The sequence below is a fragment of the Astyanax mexicanus genome, chromosome 4 (assembly GCF_023375975.1).
Source record: "Astyanax mexicanus isolate ESR-SI-001 chromosome 4, AstMex3_surface, whole genome shotgun sequence".
NCBI lineage: Eukaryota > Metazoa > Chordata > Actinopteri > Characiformes > Acestrorhamphidae > Astyanax > Astyanax mexicanus.
In genome coordinates this window covers 42,256,229-42,272,750 of record NC_064411.1, presented here as the reverse complement: position 1 = coordinate 42,272,750, position 16,522 = coordinate 42,256,229, and the positions used below count along the sequence as shown (strand labels likewise).

General features: G+C 35.4%; 1 protein-coding gene across 6 annotated transcripts in view; it reads left to right on the top strand.

Moving 5' to 3' along the window:
* The window catches only part of schip1 (schwannomin interacting protein 1), a 492,362-nt gene extending 476,997 nt beyond the window's left edge, over positions 1 to 15,365 (top strand). For all 6 annotated transcript variants that reach the window (XM_022678779.2, XM_022678781.2, XM_022678780.2 and 3 more), the window contains 5 exons: positions 2,071 to 2,188; positions 3,979 to 4,176; positions 11,641 to 11,764; positions 12,885 to 12,978; positions 14,640 to 15,365. In XM_022678779.2, the coding sequence (XP_022534500.2) occupies positions 2,071 to 2,188; positions 3,979 to 4,176; positions 11,641 to 11,764; positions 12,885 to 12,978; positions 14,640 to 14,691 (586 nt within the window). In that variant the 3' untranslated portion in view covers positions 14,692 to 15,365. The remainder of the gene's footprint in view (positions 1 to 2,070; positions 2,189 to 3,978; positions 4,177 to 11,640; positions 11,765 to 12,884; positions 12,979 to 14,639) is intronic.
* Positions 15,366 to 16,522: the final 1,157 nt, after the last annotated feature.

Sequence of the window (16,522 nt, the reverse complement as noted above, 5' to 3'; positions counted from 1 at the left end):
AATCTAGTAGACACCGCAGCATATTTAGTTTGGAAAGACAGTAAACGATAAGGTGTCCCAATACTTTTGATCATATAGTAGGATTGTGTGTGTGTGTAGATATAGTACATATTAAAGTACATGTGAGACATATTACATATATATATATATATATATATATATATATATATATATATATATATATATATATATATATTCTTAATTAACTGTAATATAAATGAAGGAAGTATATGAACACATGTCCTAACATGGTATTAAAACGTGTGTGTGTGTTTGCGTGTGAGTGGGGGTTAATTGCGGTACAAAAAAGGAAGTACTTTCAGAGAGTCGAGGACTCTCTCTCTCTAAGAACAACAGGACTTCCCCCTCTGCCTGTAGATCCCGGCACACACTATTCCCAAACGAGAAGCTACTCATGCAAAGTCTCACACACACACACACCTCGGAAGGGGCTTCACCCTTACACATAAGCAAGTCATCTCTTTTTTCACATGAACTCTTTATGTTATCAGTTATCAGAATAAGCGCCAGATCTACATTAGGCAGTAGATAAAATACCACCTCTACACTGTACAGACTGAGTTTCCCCATACACTCCACTCTCTAGACACTATGTCACCATCATTATCAACATAAATAAAGTTGCATTATCGTGGGCATCTTCACTGCAGTGATGAATGAACATTTTTGGCCGAAACCGAAACCAAACAAAATGAAACATTTGGCCTAAGGCTGAATATCAAATACTGAATAGCGTTTTTTTATCATTATGCCACTTTTTTAAAATTAACTAAATAAAATGTATTTAAATGTAAATGTATTTTTGTCTTGCTTCTCAAAGAAAAATCAATCACAAAACTACCATTCAATATTTTATATTGAACAACCTTTGCCTCATCAGAGCTATTTTATTCACAGTTTTTTTTACCTCAGCAGTGCAGATGTGCTAAGCAAAAGCAAATGCTAAGGCTAAGTTACCTCAGCTAACCTTACTGTTCTAGCCCTGTACAGCTTGTATTAAAACAATATAAGAAAATAAGCAGGTTAAAACATTAAAAACAAAACAAAATTAAATGTAACTAATATTAGACATAATATTTATTGGTAACACTTTACAGTAAGACTACATGAATTAACAGTACTTAACACAATAATAAATATAATGTAATGTAATGTAACTTCTGTCTTGTTGAGACAATAAGTAATGTCTCAACTAATTATTTATTTATACTAGTTAAGACATACTAGTAATGTACACAATGATGGAATGAGACATTTTCTCTAATGTCAGTTTTTAATAATTGTTCGAGACTATTAATTAACATAAGTACTCTTAATTATGTACCCATATTGTACAGTGATACATATTTTTTTTAATTAAGAGATGAAAATGTAAAAAAAAGAATGAAAATAAATAAATAGAACGCCAGATAATACAATTAAAACAAAAAAGTAAATTAGTACAACAGATAAAAATTTACAACAAGTAAAATAAAGTTGGTAAGTATTCTTATAATGTTCTTACAATATTGTGAGAATGAGAAATCTCCAATATTTATCTGTCTAACATCTTTATTTATCTGTGTATATAAATATAAATCTAAGATCATCCTGAGTTTAAAATGATGGGAAAATCTGATCGTATCAGGTTACGATGTAGTCCTATGCAGCAGTGGTTGTGTGGTCAGAAAATGATTAATATTGAAAGTGTTTGAGTGGGGTGCTGATAGTAACACGTATGCTGCAGTCCGTAACTCTACATGTACATGGTGGACCTGTAAAGTAGGTGTTTCTGTAGAAGTGTACAGTGAGTGGATGTAAATTGTCCACAGGAACAGTTCCCATGATGCCACACTTGCTCACTGCTCTGTCACATCCGGCTGAGTGGCACCTTACAGTTTCCAGACCCTCCCACTGAACAGGAAATGACAGTTAAAGAACACACCGTGTGGCATCAGTGTGACATAGGAGGGAAGATTTACGCTATACTCGCACTGAGGGCAGGGTTTACTTTTACGGTATTTACCTGACCTCAAACATTTTGTGTGTGTGTGTGTGTGTGTTCTGCAGGCTACAGAGTGGCATGAACCTGCAGATTTGCTTCGTCAATGACAGCGGGAGTGACAAAGACAGTGATGCGGATGACAGCAAGACAGAGACCAGCCTGGACACGCCTCTGTCCCCCATGGTACACACTCAAACACCCCCGCACACTCCTTCATTATATGTCTAACTGATACAAATGAGCAAGTGTACATACAGTTAATCTATAAGCATATTTACACAAGCATAAGAAGACTATAATAAAAAGGCAAAGAGTTCTCAGGTGGCCATTTCCTCATTTTATAATGTAATTAAAAATTGCACTTAGCAGGAACAGTGCAGTTCAAGCTGAGGTCTGGAAGAGCAAGAAAATTCCCAAAAGAACAGTCCAGTACAGTTACTTGAAAGGCAAATCAAAACCCCCTGTTTGAATGTGAACGACCTTCAAGAAGATTTACAGACTCTGGAGTGACTCTGGTGCACTATTCTACTGTGCAGCAACACATGCTCATAAATATCCATTAATATGATCTTTATGGAAGAATCATCAGAATTTTCACCACAAAATTCTGTGCTTTCAGGAGCTTTCAATTGAATATCCTAACATACAAGCCTGATGAATTCTGGTAAGAATTCCTGAATTTGTCAAAATCCCCCAAACAAAACAAGAACCGAAAGCCTGAAAAAATGCTGCAGACAATATTTACCCACTAGCTGTGATAATCCCTAATAGAAACTGTAAAGAATGAAAATAAAAAGTAATCTCATTCAAAATAAAGTTTTTTTATCTTTAACTTTGACTTCATCTCCATTTACAACTGGTTACTTCATGTGACTATATTATCTGGACTATCCTAATAAAATCCACATACATTTACACATGCTAGACAAATCTCAGTCTCCAGTTAGTCAGACTGAAAAATGATTGCTGTGTAGGACAGAGTGTGGCAAAATCTAAGTTTCGTTTATACTGAGAGGAGTTTCGTTTCTGATGTGGTTTGAGTGATCAGATTTGTATCAGCTTTAAATGCATTAAAAAAAAGACCTTGCGAAACAAAAGACGTGGGTCAAAAGCCGAACTAACTGAGCAAACAGGCATTCAAACCAAAAAAGAGTAGAGAATAGAGGAACAATAAACACAAAGTATTGCTCAGTATACAATGGAAACAGTTGGCAATACTTTGCATATAGACTATGTAACATACTAAATATTTTTAATGGGAAACTGAAACTGGATTTTAATACATTTTGCACCATGTAACATATATATTAACTGTGATTTTGATTGTTTAGTTTTAAATGGATAGTCTATTTGTTCATGCTTTTCCATTTGAGTGACCCTAGTACTTTTAAGAAATTATTTGAGTTGAGGGAACTTTTACAGATCTCAGATCAGTCGGGCCTTCTGGAGCTGGGAGTGGAGCAGGCAGTCTTTTGTCTATTACATCGACATGAGGGACAAGAACAGAGCTTGATGGCCATTTTCTGGATGGTTGAGCTCGACAGGCAAAGCAAATGAGGTTTGAATATTAAGCGTAGCCTGTGATAGACACGGATCACTGGACCCTGAGCTTTCTGACAGGTTTTAGAGATAGAGAGAGAGACAGAAAAAGAGTGAGAGAGAGAGATTTGAACTAAAAAAAAATGTTCAGAGCCATCTGTCTCATCTTGTTCCTGTCTCTTCTGATCTGTTCCTCAGATAGACTTAAGAGTGTAGTGACTCTCCAAACTCTCATGAGTAATTTTACACCAGTTCAGTGTAATGATGTGTCTGAGTGCACTTACACATATAAATTAGAAGAGCCTGTTATGAACTTATATCAGTCCATAGAGTTGTAGAAAAGACTTAAACAATTATACAGATGTCTGTCTTCTGTCTCTCTATCTGTCCATCCATCCAATACAGTAATATTCCATGCATTTTTGACTTTGCAGAGCAAGCAGAGTTCCTCATACTCGGACCGGGACACTACAGAGGATGACTCTGAGTCTCTGGAGGACATGGACTTCCTCAGCAGGCAGAAGAAGCTCCAGGCCGAGGCAAAACTGGCGCTGGCAATGGCTAAACCCATGGCCAAGATGCAGGTGGAGGTTGAGAAACAGAACCGCAAGAAGTCGCCTGTGGCAGACCTGGTGAGTGTTTTAGCTTGATTTTTGGAGGAGCCTGTCTTTTTAAACCTCAGACATTTAGTTTGGTTTGATCTTGATTGTTGAAGTGAGTGCAATCATCCGAAGAGCTGGCTGAGGCCTTCTGAAAGAACATGAAATCCTCAGCTGGTGTTAACAGTGTCCGGTATTAACTTCTCTGGACTCAGAGATGGTATCTGAGATGGACAATCTTAAAATGGAAACCTGTATTATGTTTGTGGGTTGTTGTTTTTTTTTAGTTTCTTTTCTGCTTTGTTGCAAACTTTTCAGATTCTCAGCTCAACTTAAATGTTAGCATCTAGCATAACGATCAGTTAAATTTGAACAAAATCACTGTATAATATTTATTACTTAAGCTGTCTATAACAGATGTGAGAGAGCAGCACTGTCAAAACTAACCCACCACTCAACCACTAGTTTAACGAATAAATAAATACAGTTAAAAAATTCTGGTAACCACATGAGGTCCACTTTTGATGGACCGTGATTCCAAATAGTAGGTGGGCCACTAGTAAAAGCCAGATATGAGCCAGGTTAATGCCATGTGATGGTGCTATCAGGGAGTGGTGACACACAGATTTAATAATTGCAATCAAAAACATTTAATTCATATATTTATTCAACATTAACTGTCTGGAGAGAGTTGCTCTACGCAAAATCCAATAAAACCAACAAAAAACAATGACACTCTTCTAATTAATAGTGCAATATCAGTGAAATTATCAGTGTCCAAAAAGTACTGACTCAAGTCAGATCAAGACAGATCACTTTTTTATTCGGATCACTATTACATACTAGTTTCTGTGTGTTAAGTAATGAGTGTGTAAACAGACTCACGTGTGGTTTATTTCCACTTTTTCCTCTCGTCCTTTAATGTCCTCAGTTCCCATGGCTTCCTCTCTTTCAGTCTATCAGTTTCTGTTGGGCGTTAGCTTTCTCTTTCTCGCCGGTCCCTGTTTCTGTGTTGTGTGAGAGATGACCGCTCACCTCCGATTCCACAGAGGTGTAGTGAAACAAAATTAACGGACGGAAAAGACCTAAAGCTGATCTCATCTCTCCAGGACTGGTGGCACCGTCGGTTGCATGCTTCCGCTTATGCCGTATTTACCTGTATCACTTCCTCAGTTTTGCCAACAAACACACGGATCAGCAGTTTTTCAAATGCAATGAACACTTAAAAAAGCTGGAGAGCATTAGAAAAAGTCTCTGGGAGTCACTGTGTGAACACTGATCAGTTACTTATGAACTGGGCTTTTGACTTATGGAAGAGGAAAAATTTTGATACCCTTTTCGATACTTCATACATCATTTTTTAACACTTTTCAAGAAATCATACTTGAAATTAGTATCCACAGACTAATCATATGTTTTATTGTGAGATTCATTCATATTCATTTAACATAGTCAATCACTACAGATCAGGGTACTATAGCAACATTTATGTATTTAATTCTTTAAGCATGTGTAAATAAAAGGGATTAAATATGAATGGGTTCTGCATCTAGCTCACTAAACCGCTCCTGGACACTTATGAGCCACCATATGAAGCAGGCAGTGGGCCACTATCAAATCCCAGATGTGGCCCAGGTTCAAGCCACATTATTGTTTCTAGCAGGAAGAATTGGGAGTTTAATCGAATTAATTTGAGAGATGGAGATTGTACATCTTTACATATAGATGCTGCCAGTGTGAATCTCAGTAGATAGGCTTGTGTTTCTATCAGAAACCTGTAAAGAACTCTTTTATGGGGCAGTGATTTTCATATTTCACACTTTACCTTCACTGAAGTACAAGGAGGTTATGTTTGCACCAGGTACTATAATAACTGCATGTATGGTTAAAGGACAAAAATGGTTATGGTATGGTTACTATTAGGCAAAAAAAGCCAATCTGAGACACCTTAAACTCAACACTTCAGACGCAAAGAAGTCAAAAACTACCCCTTTTGGACTTTTGGAATTTGGACAATCTGAATCATTGGAATCACATGAATCAAATTGTGCTAATACTTCATATGCTGGTTGTCCCTTATGATTTTTTTAGCGGTTTACTTCCACACACCACATCTGCCTCTAGTCCCCAGAACACATCCTCCCCAGACCCTTTCTTTTACCCAGCATGCACTGGCACCCGCCAATTTACTTATTCAGCACAAGCAAAAGGAATGCAGCAAGGGCAAAAGGAATGCATTATTTATGTCCCACAATGCACTGAGTGACGTGTTTGGGACGGAGTCGTATCCACCTGTCGGAAGCAATAAGGCTGAGATCTGAGGCGCTGACCCGGACGGGCCCTCTGCATGGCTTTCCAGAGCCAACCTATAGCCAGCATTCAGTGCTGCTTTTTACAGGATTTTCTTGTACGTTAGCTTATTCACTACGCCTTTTTATGTTTTAATGGATCAGGTATGGGCTATGTTATTGTTTTTGTTCATGCAGCCAAAACCAGGCCAGTTCATGTTGTTCTAAATGCACCTTTGTTATGTCTTTACTCTTGAATTAAAGCTGACTAGAAAAATGACTTTCTTGGAAACAAGGGATGCGTCAATTTTTTTGGCAGAAAACAAACAAAATAAAACATAATTGATCCAATGGCTGAATACCATATACAGAACTGGTTCTCTATAACTTGACACTTTTTACCATAAAGTAAATTAAAACTAATTACAAAGTGTAAAAATACAATAATAGTGTGGGTCTGAAACCGTTTCTGGAAAAATGCTTTAGAGGAAACACTGCTATGTGACATCAAATCAATTGTAAATGTCTGGTATGAATTATTCTGTATTTTTATGTATATAAATTTTAGGTTGCCAAATATTCAGTGCATACCTAAACCAGCAATTAAAACAAAATATTCAAAAACAAGACATAGGCAAAACCCTGAAACAGGAAGTTCCTACCACTGTTGTAAATTGAGCACAAGTGACAATTTATTTATTTCAAAAACTTGAACATATTTAGTCCAAATTAGGACTACTATTCCTGTTCAGTAATCAAATTGATTTAAATAGACTTCATTGCAATTATGATAATAATCCACTTTTTTGCAAAATAACTGATTTGTTTGAATTAATCAGGAAGGATCTATTTCTAATGCATCTATTTGTAAGATTTTAACTTGCTTTGTCAGCATAAGCATCAGATTCCTTGATTGCTTATTTGGTCAAATATCCCCCACATGCAGCAGAAAATATCTGCTCCTCTACTTTAACACAAAAACAAACAGCCCTGGAATCTTCTCGTCTTTCCAAAGCTCAGTTCTGAGAATTGTGTTAAATAAGTATACAGAATTTCACAACTCCCCAACCTAATTTAGGAGAACTTTCCTACACAAGAATATCTGCTATTAATTTAGGGCAATCTTATAGTTATTCAGACTTTTTAGATGTTCAGTATCTGAATCTTTTACTAGGAAGAATTTTCTACAGGCACCTAAACAGTGGAGCAGGATGGTAAGGTGCACTTCCACTTTTTACTAGATACATATTTTGTGAAAAATAAATAAATAAATAAATAATAATAATAAGTTTAATGTTTTAAATAAACAAAAATATCTGCCAAATTAATGAGACACTTTTTGTTGATATACAGAGACATTTCAAAGTGCTTTACAGAAAGATTTAAGACTCATTGTTTTTAAGAGTTTATAATTAAAAAGATACAAATAATACAAATGAAGTATACAAAATTTGACATTTACGACAGAATTAAAATAAATAACATTGAAATATATATATATATATATATATATATATATATATATATATATATATCATAGTAATAATAATAATATAATAATAATGTTAAAATAACGTTACAACACATTAATTAGAAGAATAAAAAGTATTGAAAAATAAATACAAGAAATGTTTCCTTGTTTCCTTGATTTCTTTGACCTATTTTGTTGAAACAATTATTTATTATTTTCTTGATGGAAATTCTAGTGATTTTGACATGATCATTATATGTGGACTTGTTTTGACAGAATAATCTTAAGATTCTGCTTTGTTTTCTTGATATAATTGTTTAATTTAAAGGTTTTGACACAAGCTCTGAATCATACTGGAATAAAAAGATTGACTCCTCTATTTTAGTTTATATTCAGGAGCACCTGGCAATTTCTTAGTTTTCCAAATGTGTTTTTAAAAAAATATTTAACTCCATAAAACCTGTTTTGTGTAAAAACATATGATGTAAATTCTAAAGGACATTCACTCTAGCCAACAGCAAAAGGAAAGTCCATGCGAGTGTCATCATTAACAGTATCGACCACCCACCACTTCTCAGTCTTCTCAGTGTCATCGAATAACATGTCAGCTGTCCCTCCCGTCACTTCCGCCACAAAGTGAAACCACCATGCACCAGGAAGCAGCTGGTGACTGTGTCAACAGAGCTGCACACACAGCCGCCCTGAGGCGCAGGACACAGAGGACCTAGACCACAAGGAACTGCTAGAAAATCGCTAGCAAGAAAGAGAAATGTGTGCAGACAGTTAGAATGCAGGGCTGAGAGACATTGCATTAGTAGAGAAACCGTGCAAAAGAGAGAGAAAGAGAAAGCAAAGCTACGTTCGTAAGGTGTATTTGTGTAGGAGGAGTCTGGTAATCGAAGGGGGGAATTCTCCTCCCCCTCTGACAGCATGAGAAACCCCAGCGTGTGGGATCGAGATGCATCGAGAGTGTGTGGGACGATGACAGTGAGCTGTTTGGGTCACATCTAGTCTACTTTTCTGAGGAGTCCCTGCCAACACTGCATGCAAAAACACAAACACAGTGTTTTGCATAGAGCTTTCATAATGGAGCTTGCAAAAAATTATATTTTAGCTAGTGAATCCTCATAAATGTAGAATACATATCTGATTTAGTTCATTATTAACTTATTTTTTACTTTTTTATAGAAATGCACGGAAATAAAATACATTTGACCGAAACCAGACAAAATATAGGCCAAATACTTATTTAACATTATTATACAATATTTAACATTGATTTTCATTCATTTAGCCACTTTCTTAATAAATAAATCATAGGTAAAACCTACTTGCATATACAGCTCTGGAAAAAGTAAGAGACCACTTCAGTTTCTGAATCAGTTTCTCTGATTTTTCTATTTATAGGTTTATGTTTGAGTAAAATGATCATTGCTGTTTTATTCTATAAACTACGGACAACATTTCTCCCAAATTCCAAATAAAAATATTGTCATTTAGAGCATTTATTTGCTGAAAATTAGAAATGACAGAAATAACATAAAATATATGCAGAGCTTTCAGACCTCAAATAATGAAATAAAACAAGTTAATATTCATAAAGTTTTAAGAGTTCAGAAATCAATATTTGATGGAATAACCCTGGTTTTAATCACAGTTTTCATGCATCTTAGCATGTTCTCCTCCACCAGACTTACACACTGCTTTTGGATAACTTTTTGCCACTCCTGGTGAAACAATTCAAGTAGTTCAGATTGGTTTTTCTCTTTCTCTTGATTATATTCCAGAGGTTTTCAATTGGGTAATTTCAAAGAAACTTTTCATTTTTAAGTGGTCTCTTTTTTTCTCCAGAGCTGTACGTGCAATGCAATATAAAAGTACAATTTAAAAATTAAACATTCAACATTTTATATCAAAGCAGACATACCAACAAAACACAAAAAATGGCCTCTGCAGCACTCTAGTCACACATTTCTCTACCTCAGGAGATCTGTTCTAATCATTCTAAATACGTTAACCACCACAAGTGCAATTTTAGTTATAGATTTACATTAATAGTGCAATTCTAATCCATTCTATTCAGAAATTATCATCAGTAGTCTAATGTTATTCGTACCTTTACCTTAGCTGTCCTGTTCTTATCATAAATTATCCTCACTAGCATATTTTTAGTCATACATTTACCTCAGTAGTCCCATTCTAATCAGACATTATCCTCACTAGTTCAACTTTAGCCATACATATACCTCAGCAGTCCCAATCTAATCTTCAATTATTCTTACTTGTGTAACTTTAGTTGTACATTTATTTCAGCAGTCTCATTGTAATCATAAATTATCCTCACTAGTGTAGTTTTAGTCGTACATTTACAAGCACGTGCTTGTTATTTCAGCTAGCTAACATTACTGCCTTAGCCCTGTACAGCTCAAATCTAGCTATCCTAGCTACCATAGTCAGCTGGGCCATAAACAGCCAGTTTGTGAAGGTAGTAAACTGATACAGAACTTATATGTGATGCTGAATTTAATTAATGTGAACAAAGTGTTAAAATAATAATTTCTCAGCTCTCTCTCTGCTGGCTCTCTTTCTTACTGCCTCCCTCTGCATCTGACACACACAGCACCATCACTGCTGCTTTAAAAATAAATGTATTGCTCATTGTTCCTTGTCGTTTTTACCAAAAGTGTTCACCAAAAATCTTTTGACGTCTTAGGCTGAATATTTTCTTTTGTTAAGTATTTAATGCATCCATAATAGAATACTTTTTTTTACATTGACTTACATTGAACATTTAAAAGTTTTGGTGTGACAGGAACTATTAGTCTTTTAGGTCATGCCCAGCTGTATGCAAGTATCTCCAATACAATCAGGGTTTTCCCCTGCTAATGCTTTTAGCAACAAGAAGTTTTTTGTAGGGCAGTATTAAGGTGAAGGGTAATATTGGCAATGGGTCAATTTGAATCTATGAAAATTATTTACATTCTCTGTCAAACACACATTATAAAAACTTACAATGTAGATCAACATTATATAGAACTGTATATAAATACATAAAATATTTTTTTTATAAAAGAAGGGAAATAACATTTAATGTACATACATTTTCCAAGAGTTTATCACATCAAATAGTGTTTGTACACCTCAGTAAAAATGGGAAATTTCAAGATATTAATAATATTCAAATTTACGCCAGATGCACCACAACCCACATGCCTGGCTCATCCTTCCATAGTTTCCTTTTGTGGATTTCTGGTAGAGCATTAATCATTAAGGTCAAATATTCTAAACCTAAAAATCCACTGGACACGATAACCAGTGCCGTCATGGTACATTATAATTCGCTGTTGGAAGGGACAACTTCACATTCTTACCAAATGAATAATAACTGGCCCTGACTCAGCCGCCACCTAATAGTGAGAAAACTCTACGTTAGTCCAGAGTGTTACACCGAATTTTATGTGACAGTTTGAGATTGATGTTGTGAGATAAGGTCACTCACATAATAATAAAGATGGGCATTTACTGTAAAAGCCATTTTCTAACTAAATCTATAGATATGTCTCATGATATCAGTATTAGTCCTCTGAGTGAAATTTATCTCAGTTGTTTCGCAATATTCAGTACCTCAGTCAGCCCTGAATCTATATATTCTTCTCTATAACTGTGCTCCATGTTGACTTTATTATTTAATGCATCCTAAAATCTGATTTGCTTGTTTCTTTTCCTCCTTTTTTGTAGCTTCCCCATATGCCTCACATTAGTGAGTGTCTGATGAAGAGGAGCCTAAAGCCCACAGATCTGCGAGACATGACCCTCGGTCAGCTACAGGTCATTGTTAATGACCTTCACTCACAAATCGAGAGTAAGTGCATTCACATTGCAGAATTTAGGACTTGCATTACTTTCAAATGTTTGATGAAATATAACCCATTCCGTTAAATAACAGTGCAGTTTATCATTCAGTGGTGGGTCTTGTTCACATTACGTACATATATGTGAGTGGCAAAGGTTCGTAAACCTTTATCTGCGTGATCCTCCTTGGGCATTAATACCTGTAAATAAACATTTCTGGTATTCCTTTTTTAAAGAAATGTTGGCCCAAAACATCTTTAGTTCCATTATGTTAGTGGTTGATTCCCATGAACTGCTCACTTCAGGTCCTTCCAAAACCATTAATGTTGGATTAAGGTTAAAACTTTAACCCGTTTATGGTAGAACGACTTGTTTAAGGTCATTGTCCTGCTGCATGACCCACATTTTCTTGAGATTCAGCTCAAGAATAGATGTCCTTGCATTTTCCTTTAAAAATTTGCTATTACAACAGAATTTATTGTTCCATCAATAATGGCCTAGCAAAACACGCCCGAACCATTACATTTTTGCTACCATGTTTTACATATAAGACCATTTTTATGCAGGAATGCAGTGTTTTCCTTTATATAATGCTTCATATTTAACCCCAAAAAATATATTTTGGTTTTAACCAGGATGTCGCTCACTCACACTTGATTGTCGTCACATTGATGATTAATAATGTACCAATTCCATCTGCCCAGTATGTTCACATACTTTTGCCACTCACAGATATATATATGACTGGAACATTTTCCTAAATAAATAAATCTAATATTTAACCAATCAAAAAACAATTTTAGGATTTATCTACTTTTTACATTAAAACATCAACCCTATATAGTTAAGAAAGGTATATATAAGCAATGTTTAGTAAAATTAAGTATAATTTAGAAAACCTGGTCAATATTGATGGTAGTTACACAGCAGGTTCTTTTATTTATAGAGTCATATAAATGAATCAGATGTGATATGTTAACTTTAGTTTATATAGTAATAATAATTGACCAAAACATTGTATTTGAACTGTATTTGGAGTGTCTTGAGACTAAAACATTTTGTGCACCTGCATTGTCTTACTGAACTTACTGAACTTTAATGTGTGGTATATGTTCTGTTATTGTGAACAGGTTTGAATGAGGAGCTTGTGCAGCTGCTGCTGATCAGAGATGAGCTTCACATGGAGCAGGACGCCATGCTAGTGGACATCGAGGATCTGACCAGGTGAGGTGATGACTCTCACTAAGTGATGCAACTTCTCAGGGTGTTTGCTAACAGTTGAATCAGACGCACAGTTGAATCTCATGCACTGAGCATACTTTCCATTGCTGCTGTAATAGCAGTAAGTAGCACTGAGTAAAGAGTAGTAAACTATGGTAAAGAGTCATCACTCAGAAGAAAGAGGGTGGGGGAGGCCGAGAGCCAAATGCCCGTGACCTCAGCATCAGTACTGAAACATCTGACCATGTGTGACTGGCTAGTGACAGTGGGGCAGTCCAGAAGCCAGTGTAAGACTGCATTGTTTGTTCCACTATTGCACTTGTGTACTCACTGTCCATTTTATTGGAAACGCCTACACTGTGCTTCCATTTACTTACTTCCACTCACTTCATGCAGTCTTGCACATATATACTATGTGGTGTGGATGTTAACATAAACACTTTAAGGTAAAAAAAAAATGTTTAGAGCTGCATCAACTAATCAATTAAATAGATTCAAATCGATTTTTAAAAAAGTGGGCAACCACTAATTTAATGATCGATTGGTTGAGTCTACAGTGAGTCACAAGAAAATTTATATCTCATACACGTTTAGTCTGCTTTCCGTTCCACCTTAAATGTGGCAGTAGTTATCTAGCGCAATTCAGAGTCAAAGAAAAATCAATCCAAACTTTTTTTAGAAATAAATATTAAGTCCTTTTTAAGGTCCTTTCTGGCTCAGACGTTGTGTGGAAGTGTTTGAGAATTACAGCCGAGTGTATATTTACATTATATACACTGTTGTTGTGTTATTAATTCATGATAATAAAAATTAATCAAATGTAAATCTCGGGTCAATTCTTCATGTGAACATCAATATATTTAATAATGGTCTGTTGTGTGTTCCTTATGCAATTACAACATTTGCTCTCTAAAATCTTTCATATCTGAACAATATCTGGTCAAACATATTAAATATATATATAAATAAATTATTTGAATAATAATTCTTGCTTTTGATACCATGAATAATCGATTAATCGAAGAAGAAAGAAATAAATAACAGATTATTCAAATATAAAAATAATTGAAGCATTCCAATTGGGGTTGTCTCTGCTTTACTCTAATTACATAATGGTGCCATGCTGTTGTTGTATTTTATTACTGTCACGTTTAAAATCCTCTAAACTTCTTAACCTATATTGGAAATTAGTGTAGAAATATTTTACACTATATATAGTGTGATATTAGAGCATTTCTACTGGTCAATTTATCATGCAATTTTGAGAAATTCTAAGGAAAAACTGCTCAATTCAAATTCTGTCAAATAGTGAAAAATAACTGTCTCTATAACTGAAAAATGCCTTCTAAAAGATTATTGTGCATTGCTGTGAGGATCTGATTGCAAGAATGCAATTATTATTTAGAATACAAGAGTGTTATTGAGGTCAGGATGTTAAATGATCACTTTCCGACTTCATCCCCAACTCTACACCTCCTCCGATCTTAAAGTATTGAAAGGAGTAGTACCATCTTTCAAGTTTCACTGTTCCCACCCCTGGTATTAGATGATGGGTTCATGTTTATCTGCTGCAAAGACACCAGACTGAAGCTGTGACGCTGATTGCTACAGTACCTTATAACTTATTGTTGTGTGTTTGTGTGTTTGTGTGTATCTACCTACAGGCATGCTGAGAGCCAGCAAAAACACATGGCTGAGAAGACCCTTTCCAAATGAGCCCCACTCGCATCACCCAGTCTCCCGTACCCCCTCATCATGGCGTCAATACAGAGAAGAGCCACTTTTCTTTTGCTTCTGTGGTTGTACAAATACAAAATGATGGAGCACTTCCTGACAGGCGACAAAACAAAAGTGTGAGTCTTGGATACTGTTCCTGGCTTTCTGTGCAGTGATTGGCCTTGCTTCTTAATAGTTTTTCATTTTAACTTTTTACATTTGCCAGTAAATTATAACTGTCAAAATACAAAAAAAAAATGGCAGAAAAAAAGTATAGTGGAAAAATTAGTAGAAAGTCAGATTTAAAGGCTAAAAAAACTGTATAAAGAAGATAAAGAATTAACTGCTGAGAATTTTAAGTTGGACAGTATTTTAAAAGTTGGCCTGTTTTTATTCTGCACAAATGGTAGTTTTCAACTGAAACTTTCATTTGAAGGTGCTAAAAACGTCTAAAGGAAACATGCCTGCCTTGTAGTCAAAGTCGTAGCTTTTGGTAATATGTTCACTCTAATCGGTATTCAACATTTTGTGAATGTTGATTCTCTGACACAAGTCATTTTAAATAAGTGTGTTAATATCATTTTCATCCTATTGTATTCAGATTCTTTATTTCAGGAGAGAAATGTTTATGTACAAATATGTAAAATAAAATAATAAAAACTTTGTTTCATATACTGTGGCCTGATGTGCAGTTCTTTCATATGAACCGTGTTTAAAAAGTATGCGCTCATATGCATTGCGTGCATTGGCTACAGCTTCTCGAACATGGAAACCCATTCTATGCAGCTCTTTACTCTGAAGCTACCTGAAGTTTGGAGGTGTGTAGTGATGTAGTGTCTCTGCAGAAAGTTGGTTCCTCTGTCCACTGATGATGTTATGTATTAACAAAAGTTTGGGAGAAGGACCACGCCCGAACTCTACGTTCTAACTCCACCCCGTATCAATCAACCGCCCTATAAATACCTGTCCTAACTAACTACCTCTCGTGACGAAAGTTCACAACCCACCTCCTCCCCAACAACCCCCCTTTTCTACTTTTTCACTTCTTATTAAATAAAAAGGGGGGATATAACTGCACGCTTCTTCAAGCATGCAGTTCAGAACTCCAGCCCAAATTTCCCAGAGTTCCCTCCCCCTTTTCCTTCTTCTTTCTCTACTTCTTTAGGCATGGTCCGCACTAAGCAAATGTTATTTTAAGCTGAGTGCAGTGATTTGGACGGGTGACTATAATGAATGCAGCATAGTGTAGATTGGTAGGTTAAGCATTCAGACCAATGTGTTGACATTTTAATTTAAGGAGTAGAGTATCTGTATTTGTATCTGACATATAAAAGTGTCATTGTGCCACCCATTTGTACATTATTACATTAAGTAAGCTTATTGAAAATAGCAAGCACGTAGGAAGTGTGTACTATTTTTTCACTATTTCTAATTCTGTGGAAAGTAGGGATCTACCCGCCATTAAAAAACAAATCTTTTACCCACACTTTAGTTTCACTAACCTGCAGGAGACCCATGGTGACACAAAATTCTACTTCCATTTTTCTATAGTTTTTTTACATCATATTTTGACCATTGCAGATAAATTTCAATATCTTTAAGAAATTTGGCAAACAGCTTTTAATAAAATGATTGACATTGTCTAGTTTATGTAGTGCTTGAGTGAAAAATTTGTGTAATATTTGAGGGGAAATTTAAAAAAAAAGTGCTGGAGTGTTAAGGGGCTAACACATTTATTTCTTCTACTGTTAAGTGTTGTGACACATCTCCAAATTCATTATTTTATTAATGATCACAAAATGTCCAGGCCCTGAGGAAGCAAAAACAAAAT